This window comes from Macrotis lagotis, chromosome X (genome assembly GCF_037893015.1).
Source record: "Macrotis lagotis isolate mMagLag1 chromosome X, bilby.v1.9.chrom.fasta, whole genome shotgun sequence".
Classification (NCBI taxonomy): Eukaryota; Metazoa; Chordata; class Mammalia; order Peramelemorphia; family Peramelidae; genus Macrotis; species Macrotis lagotis.
The window spans coordinates 630,524,645-630,551,446 of NC_133666.1; the positions used below are offsets into that span (position 1 = coordinate 630,524,645).

Here is a 26,802-nt window from a genome sequence, read left to right on the forward strand (position 1 = left end):
TTAGGAAGGACCAGTGAAACGTTGCAGGAGAAATCAGGAATATTTGGTACATATGAAATTACCATTTTTATTGAAACATTCCCAGTGGCCCTTTAGCTTTGTTCTTTTTTTACAACAAGATAGTTCTAATAATTCAGTGAATTTTGTTTAACGAATTATCAGTCATTTTATATACTCTCATTGCAGCTTCCCATAGTAGTCCTATGATGTACATAGTACAGGTGTTTTTTTTTTCATTTTTGAGAAGCAAATCAGGCACCATGAAGGGATTTGACTTGACCAAGGTGACATAATTAGTATCAGGATCTAGAGGAATTGCATATAGATCCATCTTCAGATTCTAAGTCCAACATTCAACTTAGTGTATAACTGTCTTATCTAGGAATTGCCAAGAGCAATGAACATAATATACCTTAATTACAAAAAATTACAGTTTTCTAAGCAATATGTTAACAGGTACTGTGCCAAGTACTATGGAACAAAGACAGAAATGAAATAATCCCTTCTCTTGAGAAACTTATAGTCTAATGGAGAAAACATGTATATGGTTTATTTAGACATAGATGTATATGCAAACATGTTTATTATCACATGATATAACATGCAAAATGAAGACAAGGTAGTTTAGGGAGGGGAGCAGTAGCTTTGGAAAGAATCAGGAAAGGCTTCATGTTGGAGGTCCTTTTTTTTAATATTTTATTTTTCTCAGTTACATGTAAAGAGAATTTTTAGCATTTACTTTTTAAAATTTCGAGTTCCAAATTTTCTTTCTGTCTCCCTCACCTCCCCACTCCCTGAGATGGTAAGCAATTTGATTTAGATTATACATGTTCAATCATACAAAAAGGAAAAAAAAAACACAAAAAAAAATACAGAAATTTGATCTGCAGTCAGACTCCATTTCTTTGTCTGGAGATAGCATTTTTCATCATGAGTACTTTAAAATTTTCTTGAGAATAATTCAGTCATTCACAGTTGATCATAGGACATTCTTGCTGATACTGTGTTCAGTATCCTGGTTTTGTTCAATTCACTTTGCATCAGTTCATTCAAGTCTTTCCAACTTTTTCTAAAATCAGTCTAGTCATCATTTCTCAGCATAGTAACCATTACAATTATGTATCACAACTTATTCAACCCAGTTGATGGGCATTCCCTCAATTTACAGTTCCTTGCCACTACAAAAAGAACTGCTATAAATATTTTTGTCTATGTAGGTCCTTTCTTTTTTGTAAATCTTTTTGGGATTCAGACCTAGCTGTTTTATTGCTTATTCCAAGGGTATTCAGTTTTATAGCCCTTTGGGTATTGTTCCAAACTGCTTTCCAAAATGGTCGGATCAGTTCACAACTTTATCACATGTTGGACAAGCTCTCACTTCAAGAGTATCACTTCATGCCAAAGATAAAACTTGGAATCAAAGGACTTGCCCTGACTCTATGACCTTAGGAAGTCCCTTCTCCTTGGGTCTCTCCTGTCTCTAAGAAGAAGTTATTGGATTAGATTAGGAATTCCTAATTTTTTTGTGTGTCATGAACCCCTTTGGCTGTCTGAGGAAGTCTATTATTATATGGAAAAATTCACAAAATAATACCCTGGACCACATGGTTGATCTTTAACAACTTTGATATTCTTTGTTCCTATGATTCTAGCTAAGTTGCTTTTTTAGTGTTTATTTTTACCATTTTAGACTCTCATAACTTTACCCTTCATAGATACCTAGTGTTTGTAGCTATGACATAAAGAGGAATATGGAATTTGATATTACTGAATGAAAGCCCAGCCACACAAAACTCCTTATGATTGAAAAGGCAGCTAATTTATGGAATCGGCAGACAGTTCATAAGGTTGTTTGGTAAATAAAGCTTATATTGACCAAGTGGTCAGTGTTGGGAATTTAATATTTTCCAATTCTTCCTCTTTAGTGTGCAAAGAGCCCCCTTACAAAGTGGAAGAGTCTGGCTACGCGGGTTTCATCATGCCCATTGAAGTTCACTTCAAGAACAAGGTAAAAAATTTGCTACCTTTGACTTTGTTTCTTCCCTTAGGTAGGGGGTGGAATAGACTTGACTTTCCTGATGTTGAAAGAGCTTGGTTTTTCTTCTTATAAATGGAACTCAGTCCCAAATCTGTTCATTTGAATATTCCCTTCAGCCGAACAACCCCTTGTTTCATCCCATGGTAGATGTAGCTTTCTCATTTGCTGTGCCCTAAACATACTTTTACTGGTTGATCTTTTAGTCTGTTGTGAAGTTTCTTTGACCTTAAGCCTGTCTTCAGATGACAGAGCTTACGTAACTTTTTACCTGGCCTACTTGATTACTAATTTTTTTCCTTGCTTTGTTTATTTTGAAGGCAATTGGGGTTAAGTGACTTGGCCAGGGTCACACAGTAAGTGCCTGATACCAGGGCTGGTGCTCTGTTCACTGCACCACCTAGCTGCCTCACTTGATTACTTTTTTCCCCCTTAATATTTTATTTATTTTTCCAACTACATGCAAAGATAGTTTTCAACAATCATTTCTTTTTGTTTTGTTTTGTTTTTTTTTTCCAAGGCATTGGGGTTAAGTGACTTGCCCAGAGTCACACAGGTAATTAAGTGTCTGAGATCAAAATTGAACTCAGGTCCTCCTGACTCCAGGGCCATTGCTCTATCTACTGTGCCAACTAGTTGCCCCAGTTTGGTTACTTTTTGACTTAAGTGAGGTTTCCTGATATTTGAGCTCCAGTCACATCATCTGGACCCCATGATCACCTCCATGCCACAAGAATATCTTGGTAAAGGATTTGTCTTGAAGGGATTAGTACTTAGTGTTGGGTAGAGAGTAGAGAGTTTCTTGTCATTTTGGTCATTCAGGCAACTTTGTTGTAACTATGTTAGGATGGGTGAACTGAAAGCAAGTTTTAATCAGCTTTTGAAAAGAATACCAAATTATTTCACTTGATTGGAGGTAGGTTTGAGCAGAAGCTGTGTGCTATTTTTGCAGGAATCTGTTCCGTCATAGAACACTTGCTTTCCAGACTTTAATGGCAACTTGACAGGTTCATATTGTCACTTTTTTGTTTTTAATTTTTTTTAAGAAAGATTTTATTTATTTTGAGTTTTACAATTTTTCCTCCCATTCTTGCTTCCCTCCTTCCACTGCAGAAGGCATTCTGTTAGTCTTTACATTGGTTCCATGTTATACATTGAGCTCAGTTGAATGTGATGACAGAGAAATCATATCCTTAAGAAAAATAAAGTATGAGATAGTAAAATTACATAATAATAAATTTTTTTTTCTAATTTGATGGTAATAGTCTTTGATCCTTGTTCAAAGTCCATAATTCTTTCTCTAGATACATATGGTATTCTCCATTGCAGATAGCCCAAAATTGTCCCTGGTTGTTGCACTGAAGGAATGAGTGAGGCCATCAAGGTTGATCATTGCCCCCATGTTGCTGTTAGGGTGTATAATGTTTTTCTGGTTCTGCTCATCTCACTCAGCATCAGTTCATCCAAATCCTTCCAGGCTTCCCTGAATTCCCATCCCTCCTGGTTTCTAATAGAATAGTGTTCCATGACATACATATACCACAGTTTTTTAAGCCATTCCCCAGTTAAAGGACATTCACTTAATTTCCAACATATTGTCACTTTTAAGAGTCTGAAAAAGACTCATTTTCATTTTGGTGGATTTGGTCACCATTATGAATTAAATCAATGAGCAGTATTAGTTCCCATGTATAATAAAATAAGGAAATTATCATCCACTCAGATGTAGGATGTATCTTGAATTCTTAGTTGAAATGGCTCTTTCTGCCTAGCCATAAGAGTATTCTTATTTTAATTATTAATTTTTTCATTTAACAAGTTATTTATTTTCTCTCACTTTCAATGCCCCCAGTTGAAACCTAAAATAAAACCTTTATAATAAAAATGTGTAGATAAGCAAAACATTCTTAGTTTTGATGAGTTCAGAAATGTGTTTTTTTTTCATATTCATTTCATTATTCACTTTTACCAAATGATTTATTATCATTTAGCTATCAGGGTAGATAGCATTCTTTCATTCATAGGATGGATTTATTCATTGGACTTCTGGAAAGAGGGTTGTCTTAAAAATGTTCTTTACAGGTATTAGTTATATTTTTTCTTAAGTCATATTGTTTGGTGTTGACAGATGGGGTGGGGGGATAGGAGAGATGGATCTATACACAGGGAATTGCATTGTTTCTTATTATGTGGGAGTAGGACTGTATTTGTAAAATAAAATATGACTATCTTTGAATTAACTTTATTTTATGTGAAGGAACTGATTTAAGTTATGTTGACCAGGTTCTATGAGTTAAATTACTCAATTTGGTTTTTTTCACTCCTAAATTATTTCTTTACTGTCAGTCAGCTAGGTGGCACATTGGATAGTAGAAAGCTGGAGTCAGGAAAGTCCCATGTTCAGATTTGACCTCAGGTGCTTACTGACTGTAGACCTGGGCAAGTTACTTTCTCTACTTCTGTCTCCCTCAGTTTCCTCATCTATAAAATAAGTAATAATAGCACTTGCCTTTTTGAGTAGTTATGAGGACTAAATGAGATAAATAAATTCATAGCTTAGCATAATGCCTGGCATATAGGGGTGCTTGATAAATATTTATTTTCTACCTCTAGCCAGCACTTTTTTATTGTAACTAATATTGCTCTATAGATGCGTTGATTTATGGTGTCAGAAGTCACGCTGAGGCATGATTCTACAAGTTCTACCAGTCTAGCTCAGTCTTGCCTAGTAAGTCTGCAAGCTTGTAACCACCCAATACTTCATTTCCATTGTTTGTTGAATTTTCCAACTAGTAGGAGCATCTTCTTCCTCTGGGCAGGGATGGTTCTGTCACTGCTGCCCCTGAATCTCAGATAATGTGGAGAGATTATCCTTAGAGGGATAAGAGATACTATATCAGTGACTAAAATGTGAGTTTTATTGGAAGATGCACCTGCTTTGCCTATTCCTTTATGAATGATCTAGCTTTCAGAATACTTGTCAGAGCTAAAAGTCCTTATTTTGTCTTCAGACTAGATTTGTTGGTTGATAAGACTGTCTCATGTTACTTTGAATTTGATAGAAAGAGATTTGTGCAAATTTCATTTGGAAACTAAACAGCTAATCTCTGATGGCTATCAAGCCTTATTTTTTATTATTATTATTATTATTATTTTTTTAGTTTTTAGTTTTTGCAAGACAATGGGGTTAAGTGGCTTGCCCAAGGCCACACGGCTAGGTAATTATTAAGTGTCTGAGGTCAGATTTGAACTCAGGTACTTCTGACTCCAGTGCTGGTGCTCTATCCACTGTGCCACCTAGCTGGCACTCTATCCACTGTGCCACCTAGCTGCCCCTCAAACCTTATTTTAAAACTTTTTCAATTAGGAACCAGATTCTAGGTGGTCTCTTTAAACATTGCCCAACTGTCTTTGCTATGTCTTCATTTAGCTCTGGCCTAATTGTAATTGTCCTTCCTGTGTGCTCTAATTAAATGTTTCTTAACTCCTGGTTTACTTTTAGAGAGAAAAAAGTACCTGGTACTGGTGGTCACCGATTTTATGGTATAGAAACTATATAGAAAAGCAGATTGTGAAACAGACTGCTTACTTTTGTGTTTCTGCTTTTGTCTATGTTTGATGTCATTGGAGAAGTAGCTGAGAGTTTTTGTGAGATGAAAAATATGTCACTTAGTGAAGAAAATTTGGAGACTACTGAACAATCGAACTCCCTGAAGTTAAGCTGTCATCATTCCCTAGCTCATTGTTATATGTATACTGCAAGATTTAATGTTTATTGATTTTAATATTTCTAAGTGAGATTCCTATCTTTTTTAACTTGAAATTTATTTTTTCACATTACTACAATAGTCTTTTTGTAAAAGTAAATATAATCCCCCCCTCTTCCCATACATAGAGAAACCTCAAGAAAAATAAAGTGAGAGAAAAAAATGTGCTTCAGTCTGTATTCAGATACCATCAACTCTGTCTTTAGGATGGATCGCATTCTGTTTTTGGACTCAATGGAAGTTATTTTAGCTATTATAGCTATCTTTTTAGGTACTTTACACTTCAAAGAAGACTGAAGCAGAACAGGGCTGATATCTTACCAAAACTTCTTATCTTCCTAGTGTCTCTTCCAATACACATGTTGGTTGTGTGATAAATCTTTGTTCAGGCAGCCAGTTGATAGCAGTAGATAGCATGCTAGGCCTAGAGTCAGGAAAATTCCTTTCCCTGAGTTCAAATCTGTCCTCAGACCTTTACTAACGGTGTGACCCTGAGCAAATCAGTTTGCTTCAAGTTCCTCATTTATAAAATGAGTTAGAGAAGAAAATGGTAAACTACTCCAATATCCTTGCCAAGAAAACCCCAAATAGTTTCACAATTTAACAGGACTGAAAAAAATGACTAAACAGCAGCAAATCTTCATTCAAATCCCAAAGGTTTTAACTTGAAAGATTGTCTGGACTTTGTAGTACTATGGAAATATGAAAAGTTTTATGTTGAATCATAGCTCCAATTCCTTTAGGCCATTGTTCTTCCTGACAATTGCAATAGTGTACTGGTTGGGTCTCCATACTACACATTTTTCAGTTCAGTCATCAAAGTGATCTTCCTAAATACAGTTCTGATCTAAACTCCTGTGGGTCCTTTTTACCCCAGATTCAAATATAAAGTCTTTTTATATTGGAGCATTTTCTTTGGCTATTTCCTGTGCCTCCTCATGTCTACCTCCTGGCTCTCCTGTCTTCAAATCCCATCTAAAATCCCACCTTCAACAAGGAGTATTTCTCAACCCTCTCTTGTTTTTTTTTTTTTGCTTTTTGTTTTTTGCAAGGCAATGGGGTTAAGTGGCTTGCCCAAGGCCACACAGCTAGGTAATTATTAAGTGTCTGAGGTCGGATTTGAACTCAGGTCCTCCTGACTCCAGGGCCGATGCTCTATCCACTGTGCCACCTAGCCGCCCCTCAACCCTCTCTTAATGCTAGTGTCTTCCTTATGTTGATTATTTCTGGTTTATGATGTGTGTGTGTGTGTGTGTGTGTGTGTGTGTGTGTGTACACATGTACATGTTAGACTGAGCTCCTTGAGATCAGACACTACTTTTTGCCTTTCTTCATTGTATTTAGTGTAGTGCCTAGCATATTGTAGGCACTAAATAATGTTTAATGACTGACAACACAATACATTATCTCATTTGGGGCAATGCATAGAATTGCCCTTTTGTAATCTCTTTCTCAGAGATCTGATAGTCCATTTAATTTTAAAAATTATTAAGAATCTGTTGAGGTTGATATTTATCCTTTATTCTTGAGGAAGCCCATGACATTAGGGTGGTGCCATGACAAGCTCATGAATTGGATTTGAATGAGGGGGTTCTATGCCTAATCACCAGCCCCACTTTCTCCTCTGGAACCATCTGGGTCTAGTGGCCCTAGATGTGAGCCATTCAGGGTTCAGTGACTTTCCCAAGGTCACACAACTAGTAATTGTCAAATGTCTAAAACCAGATTTGAATTGAGGTCCTCCTGACTCCAGTTCTGTTCTCCATCTACTATTCCCCATTGTTAAGAATCTACTGGGTGGCACAGTGGATAGAGCACTGGCCCTGGAGTCAGGAGGACCTGAGTTCAAATCCGGCCTCAGACACTTAATAATTACCTAGCTGTGTGGCCTTGGGCAAGCCACTTAACCCCATTGCCTTGCAAAAACAAAAACCAAAAAGAATCTATTATGTGGAGGCATTAACAGGAACTGAGAAAACAGACAAAAATGAAATAATTCTTAGCTTTAAAGAATTTATATGTCCCTGACCAAGTCCATTCCTGACTGCCCTTTGAAAATCCATAGGTCTTTTATGTGACTGGGAATTTGGAGCAACTGGAACTCTTTTTTTTTTTCAATTGTGACTTGGATTCATTATAGTATTTTCCTTTCAAAGAAGTCCAGGCATTGCATCAAGAAATATTTGCTGCCTAGAGTGCAGATCTGAAGCCTAGAACACAGAACTCTAGGCTTGTGTCCTTTAAAATACCAAGAGCATCAAGCATTTTTTTAGAGCTCCCTTTTACACAATATGGAATATTCATACTTAATTGGGAGTTCCAGAATATTTTGAAGGTATGCATTTATTATGAGTGTTTCATCATACTTTGGAAGGCTGTTCCTTTCTGAAAGAGAAGTAGGAAGTCTCATTTGATGACCCAAATGCTAAGCTGGAATTGTTTAAGGTCTGAATTTGTCTGGACCTACTTTTAAATATCTATTTGGATTTTTTCATGACAGATGACTTAAGGATTCTTTTTGCTTGCCTTTTAGCCCTCTTTTGGGAATTTTGCATTGTTTGGTTCTTCACCATCACCATTTTCACATAGCATTAAGAATGTGACACTTTGAAAATTATTTTAAAAATATTTTTTTTTGACATTTTTCAAAATTATAAAAAACATTTATTGTTTTTTATATACAAAGTTAAGATAAGACAAGACATTCCTGTCCTCATGGTGTAGGGAGTTAAGACATGAAAATATAACTCTTCCTTTGAATTCAACAAACATTTCTTGTCTTCTGGGTGCTGTAGATCCAGTGTCAAATATAGTATATAGCAATGCACTATATTTGACACTGGTTCTACAAAGACAAGAAAAAATAGTCCTACCCTTGATACTTCGTTCTCTCATGGAAGAGATATATCATTTTGAGGTCTATTCCAACACTAAATTACACACATAAAGTGTAAGAAGTTAGACAGGCAGGTCAATATAAGAATAGATAAGAGAACTGACCTGCGTTAATCTGGGTAAACCTCTAAAGGTATCATCTCTTGATATATGAGCTTTGTGATCCTAGGCAAGTCATTCAACCTCTCTATGCTCCAGACAACTTTCTACATCTAGATTTGGTCTTCTAAATTTCTATAGGAGGAGTTTTTTCCTCATCAAGAGGCAATTAGAAGGTGAAGTAGATAAGAAACCAGGTCTGGAACCAGGAAGAACAGAGTTCAAATGTGGCCTCCACATGATAACTTTATGAGCTATAGGGGGAGCTTTCTCAGTTGGCCTGGAGTCAGGAAGATCCAATTTTAAATCTGGCCTCAGATACTTATGAGCTATATGATCCTGGGCCATCATTTAATATGTCTTCCTCAGTTTTCCCAACTGTAAAATAGAAGTAATAATAGCACCATGCCTCCCAAGGTTGTTGTGAGGCTCAAAGAAGATAATATTTGTAAAATATTTAGCACAGTGAGTACCTGAAGCATGTTTGATGATGAGAAGCCGGGAAGAAAAAGAAACTCATAGTGGATGGCCTTTGTTTTTCAGTAAATTGTGATGTAGGTCCTTTTCTGAGAAGAGAGACAGGGATTAGTGTAGGAGATTAAAAAGAAGTATAATTCTGCAATAACTGCTGTGGGAAGTGAAACTTGCCATACTATTGTGAAGGCCCTTTTAAAAATAGGTAAAAAAGAATTGTTTACAGATGAGGAAATTGAGACCGAGAGAGATTAAGTTGATTGACCTGGGTTGACAGCTAGTATGTATCTGAGGAGGTCCACATCTGCCCTTTGTCCACTATGCTATACTGCCTCTGGATTTTTGAGTTCACTCCTTACCTTCTGAAGCAAGCAATCCTTTCAGTAGGATAGAATCCTCGCGCCTTGGAGACAGTCCAAGCCTAACTGAACATCTATGAAATCTCCATTTTCAGTTTTGGAATCTGAGATAGAAGGTGCCATAGCCCATAGTCCAAACCATTCCCTCTCCATTACCAACTGACTTGTAATGATTCAACCTTTGTTTTTTAGATCTCCATTTCAGGTAGACTCAGTAGTAGCCCATTTTGGTTTCAAATAGATTCAGTTGTTAGAAAGTTTGTCAAACCTAAATCTGTCTTTCTATAACATCATGGCAACACTCCTTGTTTTCCTCCGAGGACAAAGCAAAACAAGTCTAATCCTTCTTCAAAGTCATAGTGCTTCATATCCTTGAAGACTCCTGTCACGTACCTCTTCTTACATCTTACATTCCTTCAGCACAACATTTTATGGCATGATTATTTGAAGCATTTTGCCATCCTGATTTCCCTTCTCTAGATTTTCTTCAAATTTTTAGCATATTTTCTAAAATGTACTCATATTTGAACTCACTACTCTGGCCTGGTCATATCAAATCTAGAGTACAACAGAACTGTCTCCATAGTTCTGGACATGTCCCACTTTTTTAGCTGACTGACCTGGTATGCTGCTGATTAATTGAGCCTGAGTCCACCAAAATGCTCAAGTTTTTTGTTTGTTTGGTTTTGTTTTTTTTTTACTCAGACTGATGTCTAACCATCCTTCCCCTCTGTTGGATTTGAGACTTGCTAAATTTTCAGTTGTTTCTCTGCTCATACTCTGGGTGCTACTGAATACAGCTAAAAGGAACTCATAGGGCTATGATGACTAGAATTCTATGATAGACTTGTTATCTATTTTCAAATGAACCCTCAGTATAGCAAGACAAATCTCACTTCCCACACCAGTTACAAGATTTTACTTCTCTTTTAAATCTCCTAAATCTTTTCCTTTCTTCTCAGTATAAGAATTTGCTTCATAGCTTACTGAAAAAGTTTTCTATTTTACATCTCAAAAGCCTTTGACAACATTCACTCTGATCTATTCCTTTGTTTGCTTCTGTCTCTGATGAAAAGGTGGTCCTTCTTGTCAATTGTTAGCTACCTGTTACTTAATCCTATCCGCTGGGATCTTCACCCTTTAGTCATACCCACTCTTATTTGAAATCTCTCCCAGTATATTGGCCCCTTCCACCTAAAATTGTGCCAGATCCAGTCTACCCTTTAAATTACCTTCTCTTGACTCCACTCATATGCTGTTGTCCTGTATCATTCCTCCTTTTTTCAATCAAGCATCTAAAAAGACTTGCTTGTACTTTCTCTCCTTTCTCTTCTGATGCCCTTGCATTCTGACTTTGTATCTTATTACTAAATTGAAACTGTTTTTACTAGTGTTATTACCTACTAGTTACTAGTTATTACCTGATTCTAATGCTATCTCCTCAGTTCTCATCTTTCCTAATCCTCTACAGCATTTGATCTGATGACTACTTTGGTACTGGTGTATACTATCTCTTCTATGGGAATTCATGACACAGCTCTCTCCTATTTAACTGCTTTGTGTCATCTGCAGATTTGATAAACATCACTGATAATATTAAACATCACAAAACTAAGCCTAGATACCTATGGTATTCTAGTGGAGAACTTTTTAGTTGAATTTCAGTCATTTAATTTATCTTTAAGTCCATCTGACTGTACTATCATGTAGTTCACTTCTCTGCCTTTTCCCCTCAAAGTGCCGTAAGAGATTCTGTTAAATGCTTTGCTAAATCTCTATAACTATAACTTTCTCTTCAGCTCTACAGTTTTGTAAGGGCAGCTAGTTGGTGCAATGAGTAGAGCACCAGCCTTGGAGTCAGGAGAAGCTGACTGGTCTCAGACACTTGACACTTAACTAGCTGTGTGACATTGGGTAAATCACTTAACCCTGATTGTCTTGCATCTAAGGTCATCTCCAGTCATCCTGATTTATATTTGGCCACACAACCCAGATGGCTCTGGAGGAGAAAGTGAGTCTGGTGACTTAGCACAGCAGCACTCTGTCACTCTAATCCTATGCAGGTGCTTGTTGAGGCATCACCTCCTGGAAGTCATGATCTTCTTTGCAAATGAAGGACAATTATCATCATCAACAACAATTTAGTAACTTTGTCTCTCATCTCACATTCCCTGTTCTTGATGAAATTAAACCAGCAGCACTTCCATTTCTAGATATTCATTACTTATTCCTTGAATAATATATTCCAGGATGTTGTAAGGAAGTGAAGTTGAGTGCATTGGACCATTAATTCCAAAGTCTGTTCCTTTTGAAAATTGAGACATTTGTACTTTCCAACCTCTCTGTTCTCTATGGTCTTTCAGGGGTCACTGATTGTCTCAAATGTCACATCTCCATGTACTCTGGGATCTAGTTTACTAGACTCTGGTGACTTGCATTCATCAAGGAAAGATAGGTGTTTTCTTACTACCACCTTATTTATCTCGGATATCAAATCTTTATTCAGCATTTTTGTTCTGTCCTTCCAGTTCCAAGATTTCTCTCTTCACCTCAGACACCAGCCATATCTCTTCTGTGATGCTCTTATTTTTCTCAGGAAAGCTTTGTCAAACCTATTTTAAGGGCAGCTGGGTAGTACAAGGAATAGAGCCACCAGCCCTGGAATCAGGAGGACCTGAGTTCAAACAGGACCTCAGATACTTTTTTTTTAAAGGTTTTTTGCAAGGCAAACGGGGTTAAGTGGCTTGCCCAAGGCCACACAGCTAGGTAATTATTAAGTGTCTGAGACCATACTTGAACCCAGGTACTCCTGACTCCAGGGCCGGTGCTTTATCCACTGCGCCACCTAGCCGCCCCATCAGATACTTCTTACCTAGCTGAGTGACCTTGGGCAAGTCACTTAACCCCATTGCCTTGCCCAAAAAAATTTAGTTTCTTAGCTTTCCTTGTCAGTTTTGATTTGGGCAGATATTCAAATAATTGAAGTCACATTGCTATTATATCATGCCTATCTGCCTATCTTATGACTAGTTTCTCTGTCACTGCCTTTTTTGTCTCTGTTTAGGTGGTTTACTGTTTACTGATATTATAGCTTCTATTTCTGCCTCTGTTGAGCTCTCCAATGTTCTCTGTCCATATTCTTGCCCTACTAGTTTCTGGATTTCCTCACATACTTTAATTATATCATTTTAATCTAGTTCTTTGTGGTATTCAGGATAATCTTTTGAATAAAAAAAACCCTGCCTTATTTTTAGTTTATTATAAACAGCATTAGTAGTATACTGTTATCACTCCCAATCCTTCATCTTCCTTTTGCTTCTCTTTATTATTTCAAAAAATGTATATCCTTTTAATGCTAAATTCTCATTATGGGTCCTATCCTGCCAAATCTCAGTGATACTTATGAGGACAACCAATTTAAAAAAATACACATGAATTAAGGACCTGTTACATGCCTGGGGATATAGAGACAAAAAAAAAAATTTTTTTTTTTCAAGAAACTTCCGTACTATTGGAGGAAAGCAGACTCAGCACATAAAAATGTTTTCCCAGGCTTGTCCCTAGCTGAGGTTGAATAAGGTGGCATTCTATTTTCTTGTTTTAGCTCTTATACTATAAACAAGTATCCTTTTCTTAATCAACTTAGTTCCACAGTTTTCTCATTTTTATACTTTTTATTGGTAATTTCTATGTTTAGAATGACTCCCCAGCATAGTGCTTAAGTGCTGTCTAGTGTTCTTAATCATAAGAAGACTATGAGGTGTCTTAGGGAGCAAATGTATGTACTTCATTTAGGCAAGAATACTAATGCTCTTGGCTGTGAGTTTTGTTAATTAACAATACAGTACATCCAGAAAAAGGAAGATGTTTATTGCTCTGCATGTGAGACTGCGCCACAAAAGTGCTAAAGTAAAATGTTGTGACCAAAGACTTGGAGGAACCTAACCTTGTATTTCTCCTAGAAGCAATCAATGGTTCAGTATTCCTTAATTCAGTGTTCACAGTGACTTTATAGAGTATAACTACTGCAGATGACAAGAATTGGCTGTAATTTTTGCATAATGTTAGTAGAGGAGTTCAGAAAGGGCCTCATTTGAAAAGTGGCCTTTTGCTGAGTTTTGAAGGAAGCTAGAGATTCTAGAGGCAGAGATGAGGAATGAGTGTATTCTTGGCATGGAAGGATTTGTGAAAAGGCATAGAGAGAGAGAGAGGATTTCGTTATGAGATGAACAACAAGGATATCTGTTTGACAGGGATAGAGAAGATATGAAGAAAAGTACATAGCAAGGCTTGAAGGGATGGCCAAAACCAGATGACCAGAGATTTTAAGTACCAAGCAAGAATTTGTACATGGTGCTATGGAAGCCTTAGGAAACCATTGAGCTTTTTGAACTGGGAGTGATAGCATCTGACTCAAGCTTTGAGAGTATCACTTTGACAGATGTGAGATAGGTAAATTGAAGAAGAGAGAGACCAGAGGCAGGAGACCAATTAGAAAGCTATTATAATAGTCCAATCAAGAAATAATGATGGGGGCAGCTAGCTGGCGCAGTGGATAAAGCACCGGCCTTGGAGTCAGGAGTACCTGGGTTCAAATCCGGTCTCAGACACTTAATAATTACCTAGCTGTGTGGCCTTGGGCAAGCCACTTAACCCCATTGCCTTGCAAAAACCTAAAAAGAAAGAAAGAAAGAAAGAAAGAAAGAAAGAAAGAAAGAAAGAAAGAAAGATGTATGAGAGACAATTTGAAGGTGAAAGCATGGTCTGGCAACTAATTACATGTATGGGAGAATAGAGAGTAAAGTCAAATGGAAAATTTGTCTTCTTGCATATGTGCATTAGGTTCAGATTGGTTCTTTATTATTCTTATTTGATATCTAAAGTCACAAGGATTTATGGTTGACTCCTTTTATGGATTTTTTTCTATCAAGCATCTTTACTTCTATTGCTGTTTCCTCATAACTGCTACCTTATAGGATATCTAGCTTAATGAATATATTTAAGTTCTTTTTCTTTTTTCCCTTTTAAATGTAGTTAAATTTCAAGACTCGAAGCAAATAAGACTTTTACCAGCCTTTATAAGGTGTATTCCATCTCGTCAGGAGTCTATCCTTCCTATATTTCAAGCTGAAATCCAGAAATAGAAACTTGTCTTCAATACCATCAGTTAGTCCTTCATCTGAAGATAACAAATGATAGAGCATTCATTGTTCTTTAAGGCTCCATTTTGTTTTGAGGCATTAACTGTTTCTTACATGTACTGAAATTGTTTCTTTCCTACAACTCACTACCTGTAATGGTCCATAGAGCACAGGCCTTGGAGTCAGGAGCATTGGAGTTTGAATCCAGCCTCAGGCTCATGATACTAACTGTATGACCTTGCACAAGTCACTTAATACTGATTGCCTCATATCCAGGGCCACCTCCATGTCCTGATTCATATCTGGCCACCGGACACAGATGGCTTTGGATGAGAAAATGAGGCTGGTAATTTAGCACAGCACCCCCTCACTCAAATTCAATTCATGTGCTTGTTATGGCATCACTAATGTCATGGTCTTCTTTGATATTGAAGGACAGACATCATCATCATCATCATCATCATCATCATCATCATCATCATCGACCTTAGTCTTTCCCTGTAGGGTCAAATCAGATCGATAGGGATCAACATGATGTTTAATCTTATTTAAAAAGATACCTGAAATGTTTATAGGAACTCAAAACATCCTGGAACTAAGAACAAACCACCATCTCAGATTTAAGTTTTCAATTCTAGTTATGCCTGAGAACTTTTTAGCTAATGCATTATTGGTTTCCAAATATAAATTGCAAGTATAAAGTAATGGAGTTGATTACCAACCAAAATATACCACAACTTAACACATTCAAATGGAAACTATCCTTCTGAAACATTATCTCCAATTCCAGTGGCACTACCTTTGTTAAGAGTATTTTAGAAGTTCCTCCATGAGAATTGACTTCAGAGCCACAAGGAAAATGACTGTATTACTCATTGATTCCAAATAGTGTTTATCCATTTTATTCACTGTATTGAACTTTGAAGTTTTTGGTCTTTCAAAAACCAGATTTGTTATCAAAAGTACAAAGATTTTCTACCATCAAGGCTATTAATTTCCAGTAGTGGAGTAAATGTCATTAAGATAATGTTTATTTCCTGGGCCTTTCAGCATGTGATAGTTTCGAAGGCAATAGCAGTTATTTGGATGATGAGGCTCCTTAGTGTGTTTTGAGACGCAAGACTAAATCAGATCTAGAGGCTTCATCTGCATGTGAAATTGACATTACGTTATTGAAACAAATAACATATAAATATACTATGTGTCTTTTAGTCCTGTTTTGTTCCCCTTTCACTTCTGTGGGGGCAGAAGCAAGTAGGGTGTTGTGAATCATGATTTCTAGACATTCTGCAAATAATAACTTAACTATTCAGTGACCAAAGCATGCCTATATTCTTGGAGGAACAGAATCTTGAAACCTAATGGAAGGCAAATAAAGAGCCTTGAAGAATTGATCATAAGTCCAGTGGCAACAAGAAACATTTTATGGGACATTTGGTCTTATTGTATTGGCCTCTATGAAGTATGTGCAGAAAAATTAATGCTAATATAATTGTAGCTTATGCACCAACATTTGTTGCAGAGAATGAGAAAGTATGAAAATTTGTGACAAGTTTAATAGGATTTTCCAAGTTAAATCAATATGTAATAATGACTTCATTGCAAAGGGGGACTTATGAAAGTGACTGACTTATGTCAGTACAACATTATATTACTAGTAACAAAAGAGACCAGTCTTGTACGCTATTCAGAAGTCTTATACCAGGATATAACAGATCCTTTCCTTGAGAAAAATTAAAGCTGTATTGATCATGGTGAATATATGCAAAAATTAATTTTATTATGACAGGAAATTCTGTTACTGAAATGAGTCATTTCCCAACCATTGACTTATTTTAAAAATAGCAATTTAGAAGAAAAAATAAAAATGGGAAGATAAGGAATTGAAAATAAGGCATCTCCAACTTGATCTCAGATGCTGACAACCAAAAAAATGGGAAATGCATAATACAACAGACACTGATACTCAATATTTCCTGGAAGTGTTTAATATAAATAAAACACCATAACAAGGAGACCCAAAAAGCCGTAGAAATTTCCACTTCCAGAAAACTCCTGAACACCTTTCCAGTTGACAAGAGATGATAGCTCTCGAGAGTCAGATCAAAGTAAGCATTTTTAAGCATCTTCTTCATTGCAGAAACTAATCAAAGAATTGATCACAAAGACCCCAAAACAACGCTTACCTTGTTTATGTTTTAATGAGGGAAGACAATAAGCACATTAACTAACAAAAAGCCAGATAGTTTTTACTTTTAATTTGGAAGCCAATTACTTATGACAGAGGTGAGCAGAAAGGTTGGTAGAAAGACCTGGTAGCCCTTATGATTTAGCCTCAGATGACAAGGTCCAGAGGTCTTTAGGTTACATTGTCTGAAAGGGAAAGGTAATGGTGAGATCTAGACTGTGAAGTGAGCACGGAAATGTAAATGGAACCCAAAACTGAAACCAAACTCTCCATAATTATAATAATCTAGTTGAACTCCAAAGAAAAGAGGAGAAAATGTACTCTGTCTTTTCTTTGCAAGAATGGGGGCTTTGAGGGGCTGCTAGGTGGCATAGTAGATAAAGCACCGGCCCTGGAATCAGGTGTACCTGGGTTCAAATCCCGTCTCAGACACTTAATAATTACCTAGCTGTGTGGCCTTGGGCAAACCACTTAATCCCGTTTGCCTTGCAAAAACCTTAAAAAAAAAAAGAATGGGGGCTTTGAGTGAGAATTAACCTAAACATATGGTTGGGCTGAATGATTAGTTTTGCTGAACTGTCTTTTCTTTCTTTTAAAATTTTTGTTACAAAGGATAGTTCACTGGGGAGGAGGAAAAGGAGGGATATATTTGAAAATGAAAGCGATATAAAAACAAAAAAATTCCTTTCAAAAATGTAATGTAATGTTAAAGCAATGATCAGTGAATATCTGGAAAGGGAAGAAGTCATCTCAGACATCCAGCTTGATTATATCAAAAACAGATGGTGCCACTTTTTATTTTATTTTTGCAAGGCAATGGGGTTAAGTAGCTTGCCCAAGGTTACACAGCTATGTAAGTATTAAGCTTCTGAGGTCAGATTTGAACTCAGATCCATCCTTCTGACTTCAGGACTGGTGCTGTATCAACTACACCACTTAGCTGCCCCAATAGTACCATTTTTTAACAGAAGTATTGGATTGATTAGTTCAGGATAATACTGTAGTTAAAGTTTTCCTAAATTTTATCAAAGTGTTTAGAAAAGGCTATTATGCTTTTCTTGTGGAAGATGTGGAAAGAGAGAAGAGAAATGGAGGAGTCAGTAGTGTAGTTGGATGAATTTAGAAGTTGTTAAATGACTATATCTCCTCCATGTCATTGGTGGTTCTATGTCATTTTGGGATATTTCCAATGGATCTTTTAACAGGCCTTTCTTGGCATCATTCTATTTAATATTGTCAGTGACTAGGGTGAAGGTATAGATTTTGTTGCATTTATGAGTTGCATAAAACTCAGAATCTTAGCTTACACAGTGATAGAATTAGGATGCAAAAAGATCTCAATATATAAGAACATCAGGCATAAAAGAAGTGAAATTGAATAGGAAAAAATGTGAAAGCTTACATTTCATTTCAGAAAATCAGTATCATAGATACAAAATTGAGAAGATATAGCTAGACATTTTATCTGGGAAAGAGTTTAGGTCTTTGGTGACTTGAAGTTTAAAGTTACTCATGTAAAAATACTTTTAGTTTAAAATAAAATCACAGAAACCTAAGTTATACATGAAATTTATTCTTTAACATTTACCAAGAAACCTATAGGTAGAAGTGGTCTTTGAAAATGATCACACATAACAAAGAGAGAAAGGGATATTTATACATAAAAAAAGACAAGTATATCTTTAAATCTTCTGGATGCTAGTAACTGATATGATTGGACAGCCAAAAGAACTAACTTACAGTAAGGGGAGCATAGAGTTCAGGACTGTTGCAGTTATTAAAATCCTTTTCTATTCTACCCCGATTAGAACACTTTCAGAGTCTTGTACTCATTTCATTTTGGGGGCAGGGCAAGGCAGTAGGGTTAAGTGATTTGCCCAAGGTGGCACAGCTAGGTAAATATGAAGTGTCTGAGTCTGAATTTGAACTCAAGTCCTCCTGAATCCAGGGCCAGTGCTTTATCTACTGGGCCACCTATCTTGCCCCCATTTCACTTTTTCTAAAGAACATTGATTAGCCATTCTGTGAACAGAATGAAAAAGATTTTAGAAATTCTGCCACATGAATATTAATTGGAGTAACTAGTTGGTACTGTTTAGCCTAAAGAAGAGACTTATAGCTTGCGTATAAGTATTTGAAGGAATATCATTTGAAGGGGGTAATCTTACCCATACAGATTTTATCTACTTTTACCCTAGGTGTACAGATGGAGGGGCAGTCAGTAGAAGTTGAATAGAGAGAGATTTGGGGAATAGCTTGGCTTGGGAAATAATTGAGTCTGAAGGACCTAATTTGAAAGAAGTCTAAAAGTTGTGACCACTTGTTAGGTCATTTGTACACAGCATTCTTATGCTTGGGCTCAGAAAAATGAAATGTGGACATTATTAGTTACTGAAATTCTGTAAAATTAAAACTAAAGAGATGGAAGTATCGTTTAAATGTCAGAATTTTAAAACAAAGTTATTTATCATTTTCAGCTGATAAAACAATTTGGATCTCTGAAAGGAGGTATTGTTATTGTTTAGCAGCATATCTCACATTTGATAAGATGCCATCTCCTGTAATTCCTTAAGTGTCATGTTAATTAAATAGATTTTTATAAACTTCAGTTCTTGTACCCACTTGAAAGAACATGAACTAATTTTGAGGTATTTACATAATTGCCTTCTTGACCACTTGAAAAGGTTTTATATTGCTTTTAAATCTAGATGCCATTGTGAGCCTTGATTTGTATTCATTCCCTTGAGAAACAAACTTTGGCTTAGGTTGTGAGCTGGTTAATAAAGCAGAGGTAGGTATTTGAGAGACTTTTCTTATGGTTATTTTTTATCTTTTACTGGTAAGAATATCAATTTTTAGAGAAAATAAATTGATCCTTAAGCCACTCTTACAAATATTAACTCACTTAAGGAAAGAATGATTGTTGAAACATATCCTTTAATTCTATTCAGGATTAGAAATATTTTAAATTAAAAGCTGTTAAATGTTAAGAGTCTCAAAGAACTAGTCTAGTGCCTTGGGGTTTTAGTTAGTCTGAGTGAAATCCCTTTGCTACATTTTATTAAGGTATTCATTTGAACTTGAGACATTTTTTATTATATTGATATTGGATGCCTGAAACTAATACCTTCTTTTTTTTAATTAAAGATTTTATTTATTTTGAGTTTTACAATTTTTCCCCTAATCTTACTTCCCTACCCCACCCCCACCCCACCCCCACCCCCATAGAAGGCAGTTTGTCAGTCTTTACATTATTCCATGGTAAACATTGATCCAAATTGAGTGTGATGAGAGAGAAATGATATCCTTAAGGAAGAAACAAAGTATAAGAGATGGCAAGATCAGACAATAAGATATCAGGGGTTTTTTCCCCCTAAATTTAGTAGTCCTTGGTCTTTGTTCAAACTCCGCAGTTCTTTCTCTGGATACAGATGGTATTCTCCATTGCAGACAGCCCCAAATTGTCCCTGATTGTTGTACTGATGGAATGAACGAGTCCATCAAGGTTGATCAACACTCCCATGTTGCTGTTTGGGTGTACAGTCTTTTTCTGGTTCTGCTCATCTCACTAAACATAAGTTCATGCAAATCCCTCCAGGCTTCCCTGAATTCCCATCCCTCCTGGTTTCTAATAGAACAATAGTGTTCCATACATATACCACAGTTTGCTAAGCCATTCCCCATTTGAAGGACATTTACTTGATTTCCAATTCTTTGCCAACCCAAACAGGGCTGCTATGAATATTTTTATACAAGTGATGTTTTTACCCTTTTTCATCATCTCTTCAGGGTATAGACCGAGGAGTGGTATGCTGGATCAAAGGGTATGCACGTTTTTGTTTTTGTTTTTTTTTTTTACAAATAATGTTTTTTATACATTAATAAAATATTCTTGTTTAAGAGTAAACAAAATACCCCCTCAAAAAAATATAGACTGTCTTGAGCAATAAAGGGGAGAGAAAAAATTAAAATTAAAAAAAAATAACAGTAATTGTAGGTTTGGCCAGGTGGCTCAATGAATGGAGCGCCAGCCCTGGAGCCAGGAGCACCCGAGCCCATATCCGGCCCCATACACCCAACAATCACCCAACCATGTGACATGCAAGCCACCCCGATCCCCACTGCCCTGCAAAAACCAAAAAGAAGAAAAAAGAAGACCCAAAATAAAATAAAATAGTAATAATAGTAGGGGTGGCTGGGTGGCGGACAGAGCATTGGCCCTTGAGCCAGGAGCACCCAGGTCCAAATCCGGCCTCAGACACCCACAGATCACCCTGCTATGTGGCCCCAGGCAGGCCACCCAGCCCCATTTGCCCTGCACTCCCCCCCCCCCCAAAATAATACTAATAAAAAATGTGCTTCAGTCTTTGTTCCAACACCAACAACTCTGTTGCAGGTGGATCACATTCTTTTTTTTTTAAGTTTTTGCAAGGCAATGGGGTTAAGTGGCTTGCCACAAGGCCACACAGCTAGGTAATTATTGAGTGTCTGAGGCCGGATTTGAACTCAAGTACTCCTGACTCCAAGGCCAGTGCTCTATCCACTGCATCACCTATCCACCCCAATCACATTCTTTATGATAAGTCCATCACAAAAGTTAGTTCCATATTTTTCTACCGTTGCCATTGCTGATTGCAACTCCCTCCTTTCGTATTTTTCCACTACAATGTACTATATTTTCTCTCTCCTTTCACTCTGACTCTGCTGTAGGGTAGCTGAGTGTTGCAGCAGACAGATCCCTGGTCCTGGGGCCAAGAAGCCCTGAGCCCCCATACCACCCCTTAGGCCCAGCATCCACCTGGCCCTATGATCCCGGACAGATCCCAGCCCCTTGCAAGAAGTAAAAAAGAAAATGTGACCACTCTCCCCCCATGGTCCATCCTCTCTTCCATCACTCATATCCTCCTGTCCCCCCCTCTTTTTTTTTTTTTTTTTTTTTTTTTTTTTTAGATTTTTGCAAGGCAAACGGGGTTAAGTGGCTTGCCCAAAGCCACACAGCTAGGTAATTACTAAGTGTCTGAGACCAGATTTGAACCCAGGTACTCCTGACTCCAGGGCTGGTGCTTTATCCACTATGCCACCTAGCCGCCCCTCCCCCCTCTCCTTCTTACTCCAGATGTCTGTACCCCATTTTGTATATATGCTGTTTCCTCTCCTAGCCATCTCTGATGAGAGCAAAGATTCCCTCATTCCCCCTTGCCTTTCCCCCCTTCCATATCATTGCAATAGCTCATTGTAATAAAGAAAAATCTTATTATATGAAATATCTTGGCCTATCCCCCCCCTCTCCTTTTTCTTTCTCCCATTACATTTCCCTTTTTTCTGTTGACTCCATTTTTACACCATGTTTTATCTTCAAATTCATCTTTCTCCTGTGCTTCAACTATAAAAGGTCCTTCTACCTGCTCTATTAACTGAGAAGGTTCATAAGAGTATTATCAGTGTCATTTTTATATGCAGGAATACATGCAGTTTATCATCATTAAGTCCCTCGTATTTTCCCCTTCTCCTCCACTATATCTATGCTTCACCTGAGTCCTGTATCTGAAGATCAAACTTTCTGTTCAGCTCTGGCCATTCCAACAAGAACATTTGAAATTCCCCTGGTTCATTATCCATCTTTTTCCCTGGAAGAGGACATTCAGCCTTGCTGGGTAGTTGATTCTCGGTTGCATTCTAAGCTCTTTTGCCTTCTGGTATATTATATTCCAAGCCCTATGAGCCTTTAATGTAGTTGCTGCTAAGTCCTGTGAGATCCTGACTGCAGCTCCACGGGATTTGAATTGTGTCCTTCTGGCTGCTTGTAATATTTTCTCTTTGACTTGGGATTTCTGGAATTTGGCTATATTATTCCTAGGGGTTGGTTTTTTTGGGATCTCTATCAGGGGGATCAGTAGATTCTCTCCATTTCTATTTTGCCCTCTGCTTCTAGGATATCAGGACAATTTTCCTGTAGTAATTCTTTGAAAATGATGTCAAGGCTCTTTTCCTAATCATGACTTTCAGGTATTCCAATAATTTTAAAATTATCTTTCCTAAGTCTGTTTTCCATATCAGTTGTTTTTTCAATGAGACGTTTCACATTTTCTTCTCATTTTTCATTTTTTTGGTTTTGAAGTAATGAGTCTGAAGGATTTGTTCTCCTCAGATAGTTTTCTTATCTCTTTTTCCATCTGGCCAATTTTGCTTTTTAAAGCATTCTTCTCCTCAATAACTTTTTGAACTGTTTTATCCATTTGACCTAAGCCAGATTTTTTTAGCATGCTATTTTCTTCTGCATTTTTTTGGATTTCCTTGACTAGGCTGCTGACTTCATTTTAATGTTTTTCCTGCATCTCTCTCATTTCTTTTCCCAGTTTTTCTTCTAACTCCCTCATTTGATTTTCAAAGTCTTTTTTTGAGCTCTGTCATAGCCTTATCCCAATTTCTGTTTTTCTTGGAGTCTTTAGATACAGGAGCTTGTGCTTCCTCATCTTCAGACTGAGTATTTTGATCCTTCTTGGGCTCATATGCAAAATATTTCTCAATAACGTTCCTCTTGTTTCTCTGCTTGCTCATTTTCCCAGCCTGAGCCTGTTTTGGGGGGTGCTTCCTGAGCTTTTGGGACACTCCCACAAGGGTCCCACAGTGTGTGGAAGCTCTGTCCTCCTGGTCTGTGAATGATCATATGCCCCCCCTTCTGCTATGGGGCTGAGGTAGGGGGGGCCTGCTGGGGGGGGCCTAGACTTGCAATCATGATCTGAATGTGGTCAGAGCCCCAGAGTCCTGTTCCAGGGACAGAGCCCTAGGTTCAGTGGGCTCGTGCCCTGGGGTCTCCGCCTGCTTTTGTTTCCTGGAACTTGGGTGTGCTGGCCAAGCTGCTAGCTGTGTGTCCTGAGGGCTCTGGTAGAGGTCCCCCCACTGTTACCCCAATTTGTGCCTGGTGCTCCCCAGGGTGTAGGTCAGGAAACTGCCCCCCAGCTGCTGTGAGCCGTGGCTCCCAGCGCCCTGGGGCTGCCTCCTGGAGGCTGAAGTTCTTTCGCTCTGGTGGGCCGCCCCTCCGTCCCGGGGAGCAGAGCCTTTCTGCCCTTTTCCAGGTTACCTTGAGTAGGAGAACTGCCTCAGTGGGTCCCTCTGTGGGTTCTGTCTCGGAAATTTAGTTAGAGTCCTTAATAAGTTTTATGAGAGAGCGCCATTCTTGTCCATCTTGGCTCCACCCCCCCACCCCCCAGAAAGGTTTTGTTGAAGCTGAAGTATGATGTAAAATGATGAAGGAAGCACTGTGAGAAAATATGTTGGACTTATAAATAGGTTACAAAAGATGACTTTTAGGGAGAGAAAAAAACAATGGGAGATAGGAGATAGGTCAGCACTTCTGGGGAAGAGAAATAGGATTCAATGGTGACTTTGTAAAGATGGAGACAAATCCATAGCTTCCAAGTTTGAAGAGGTTTGGGACCATCTAAACTTTATATGAAGTCTTTACAATATCCCAGCAAGAGCAAGTGGTAATTCAATTTTTAAATGAAGACATTGGATTGAACCTATTACTTCTAAAAGTCTGCTTAAATCTAACAGCAGTAAATAAGAACAAAGCTGGTGACAGTGATAAGTAAATTAGGGGAAAAGGAGGTAGGTGTAAGAAATAGAGTGTATAGAACCCATTAGATTATATACTATAGAGAAATGGAAAGAAATTTAGGATGCTATGTAGTCCTATCCACTCATTTTACAAATGAAAAATTGAGGTCTAGAGATATTAAGTGACATACCCAAGCTCTATATAGTCATTAGATCAAATGAGGAATTGGTGAAAAGAGAAGGATTATGAAAGGCATCATTCATGCTCATTGTAAGATGTATAAATCTCCATTTCAGTTTTTCTAGTTCCTGTTAGCCAGCCTTTGGTTGACAGCCATCCTTGAAGTGAAAGCTTATTAATACCAAATTGAGACTTCTCTCCCTAATATAATTAGAATTGAAAGAGCATTCAAAGAAAGGAGAACTTTGATATCAAAAATGAGCAGCAGTCTTGGTGTTTGTTTGCTTTTTAATCCAGGACAAAGTTCAGGTTTGTCTTTTCCTAGGGATCTCTAGAATTTCTCCCTTGGTTAGGAAAAATATCCTGTTCTTTGGACAGATCAGAATCGATGGTTTGAATTTTTTGTTTAATGTAAGATGGAAAACTTGCTTGTAATGTTCAAGAAATATAAGTTTTTATTGTGCTTTGAAATGAATAATTCTGTGGTCAAATGGGTGCTTCAGCATAATTTATCATTTGGGCCAGCAGTATCTCAAAAAAATGTTTTCATTGTTCATCTTCAAGTGGTATGAGTTAGACAAACTATCTGCATTAGGAAAACCACTTGTCCAGTTGATTCATATCCAGGAATAGGATAGGGATCTGTCTTAGACCAAGTGGCTATCATTAGTTAACTACTATCCCTTTGAACCTTTGCAGTTGAGTTTCTAAGTTGGATGAGCAATAATATATACTACTCTAGCCCTGCTTACCTTGCTAACACAGAAATTCAGCACCTCATTGACAGTTTGACTGATTTCATAGACTTAAAACTTCAGTATGACCAGTTTGATTCTTCTTTCTGACTTCAAAATGATTTGTAGATGGGAAATCATAATGGTCAAGAGTCATAGCCTACTCATCTTTTAAGTCCTCTGAGACATAGTGTCAGACTTTTTACTGTTACTGCTCTTGGAAGACAGAACTTACATGTAATTATTTTAAAATTTCCAGTTTCCTCCCCCCCCCAATAATTTTGTTATCTTTTGTTTTCACATATCTAGTATTTCCTACTTATTTGTTTCTTTACTTACACCCAGTGAGGTATCCCTTATTATAAAGAAATGTTTTTAAAAGTCAGTAAAATTAAACAGCATATAAACAAAAGTCAGTATTATAGTGTATGTACCCAACCCCTGGTCTCCAGCCTCTGGGAGAAAAAAAGATGGTCCAGAAAAAGAACCATGGAGTCTGAATGCATATCAAAACATACTATTTTTTTTTGTTTGTTGTTTTCTTTTTTATGGTTTTTCTCTCTTCTTTCACAGATTACTAATGTAGAAATATTTTAGCATGATTGTACATGTAAAATCTATATCAGATTGCTCATTGACATAGGGAGAGGGGAGGAAAAAAATCAGAATTGAAAATCTTACCGAAATGAATGTTGAAAACTATGTTTTTCATGCTTTTAAGTGCAAAAAAAAGAAAAAATGATGAGAAGTATGTTCTCCTGTCTCTTTGGTCAAATGTGGGAATTATAATTTCATGGCATCTAGTTTACATTGTTAGTCCTTGTATAGGTTCTCTTTCTGATTCTGCTTATTCTGTTTGGCATCTATTCATTTAAATGTTTCCATATTTCACTGTAGTTATCATGTTCATAATTTCTTACATTAATATTCTATTATATTTATGTGCTATAATTTATTTAGTCCCTCCTCAACTATGGACATCAATGGGCATTTATTTCCTGGTTTTGCTACCACAAAAAGTGTGGCATTAATTTTTTTTTGTATATACGGAGACTCTGTTCTTGACTGTATATATGTGTGTATATATATATATATATGTATACATATACACATATACATATATGTGTATATATGTATACATATACATATATACATGTGTGTGTGTGTGTGTACACACACACACACACACACACACACACACACACACACACCACTATACCTAATAGTGGACAAAGGAGAGGATTTTAGATTTTTTTCCCCACATAATTTTAAGTTGCTTTCCAGAGTGATCAGATCATTTTATAGCTTCTCCAAAATCTGCTATTGTCCCTGCCAATTTGCTGGATGTGAGATGAAACTTCAGGGTTGT

The 26,802-nt window shown here is 37.1% G+C and overlaps 1 protein-coding gene across 1 annotated transcript in view; it reads left to right on the forward strand.

Moving 5' to 3' along the window:
• MLLT1 (MLLT1 super elongation complex subunit) overlaps positions 1 to 26,802 on the forward strand; it is a 114,532-nt gene that overhangs the window by 17,515 nt on the left and 70,215 nt on the right. The window contains exon 3 of the mRNA XM_074202172.1: positions 1,926 to 2,008. Coding sequence (XP_074058273.1) covers positions 1,926 to 2,008 — 83 coding nt within the window. The remainder of the gene's footprint in view (positions 1 to 1,925; positions 2,009 to 26,802) is intronic.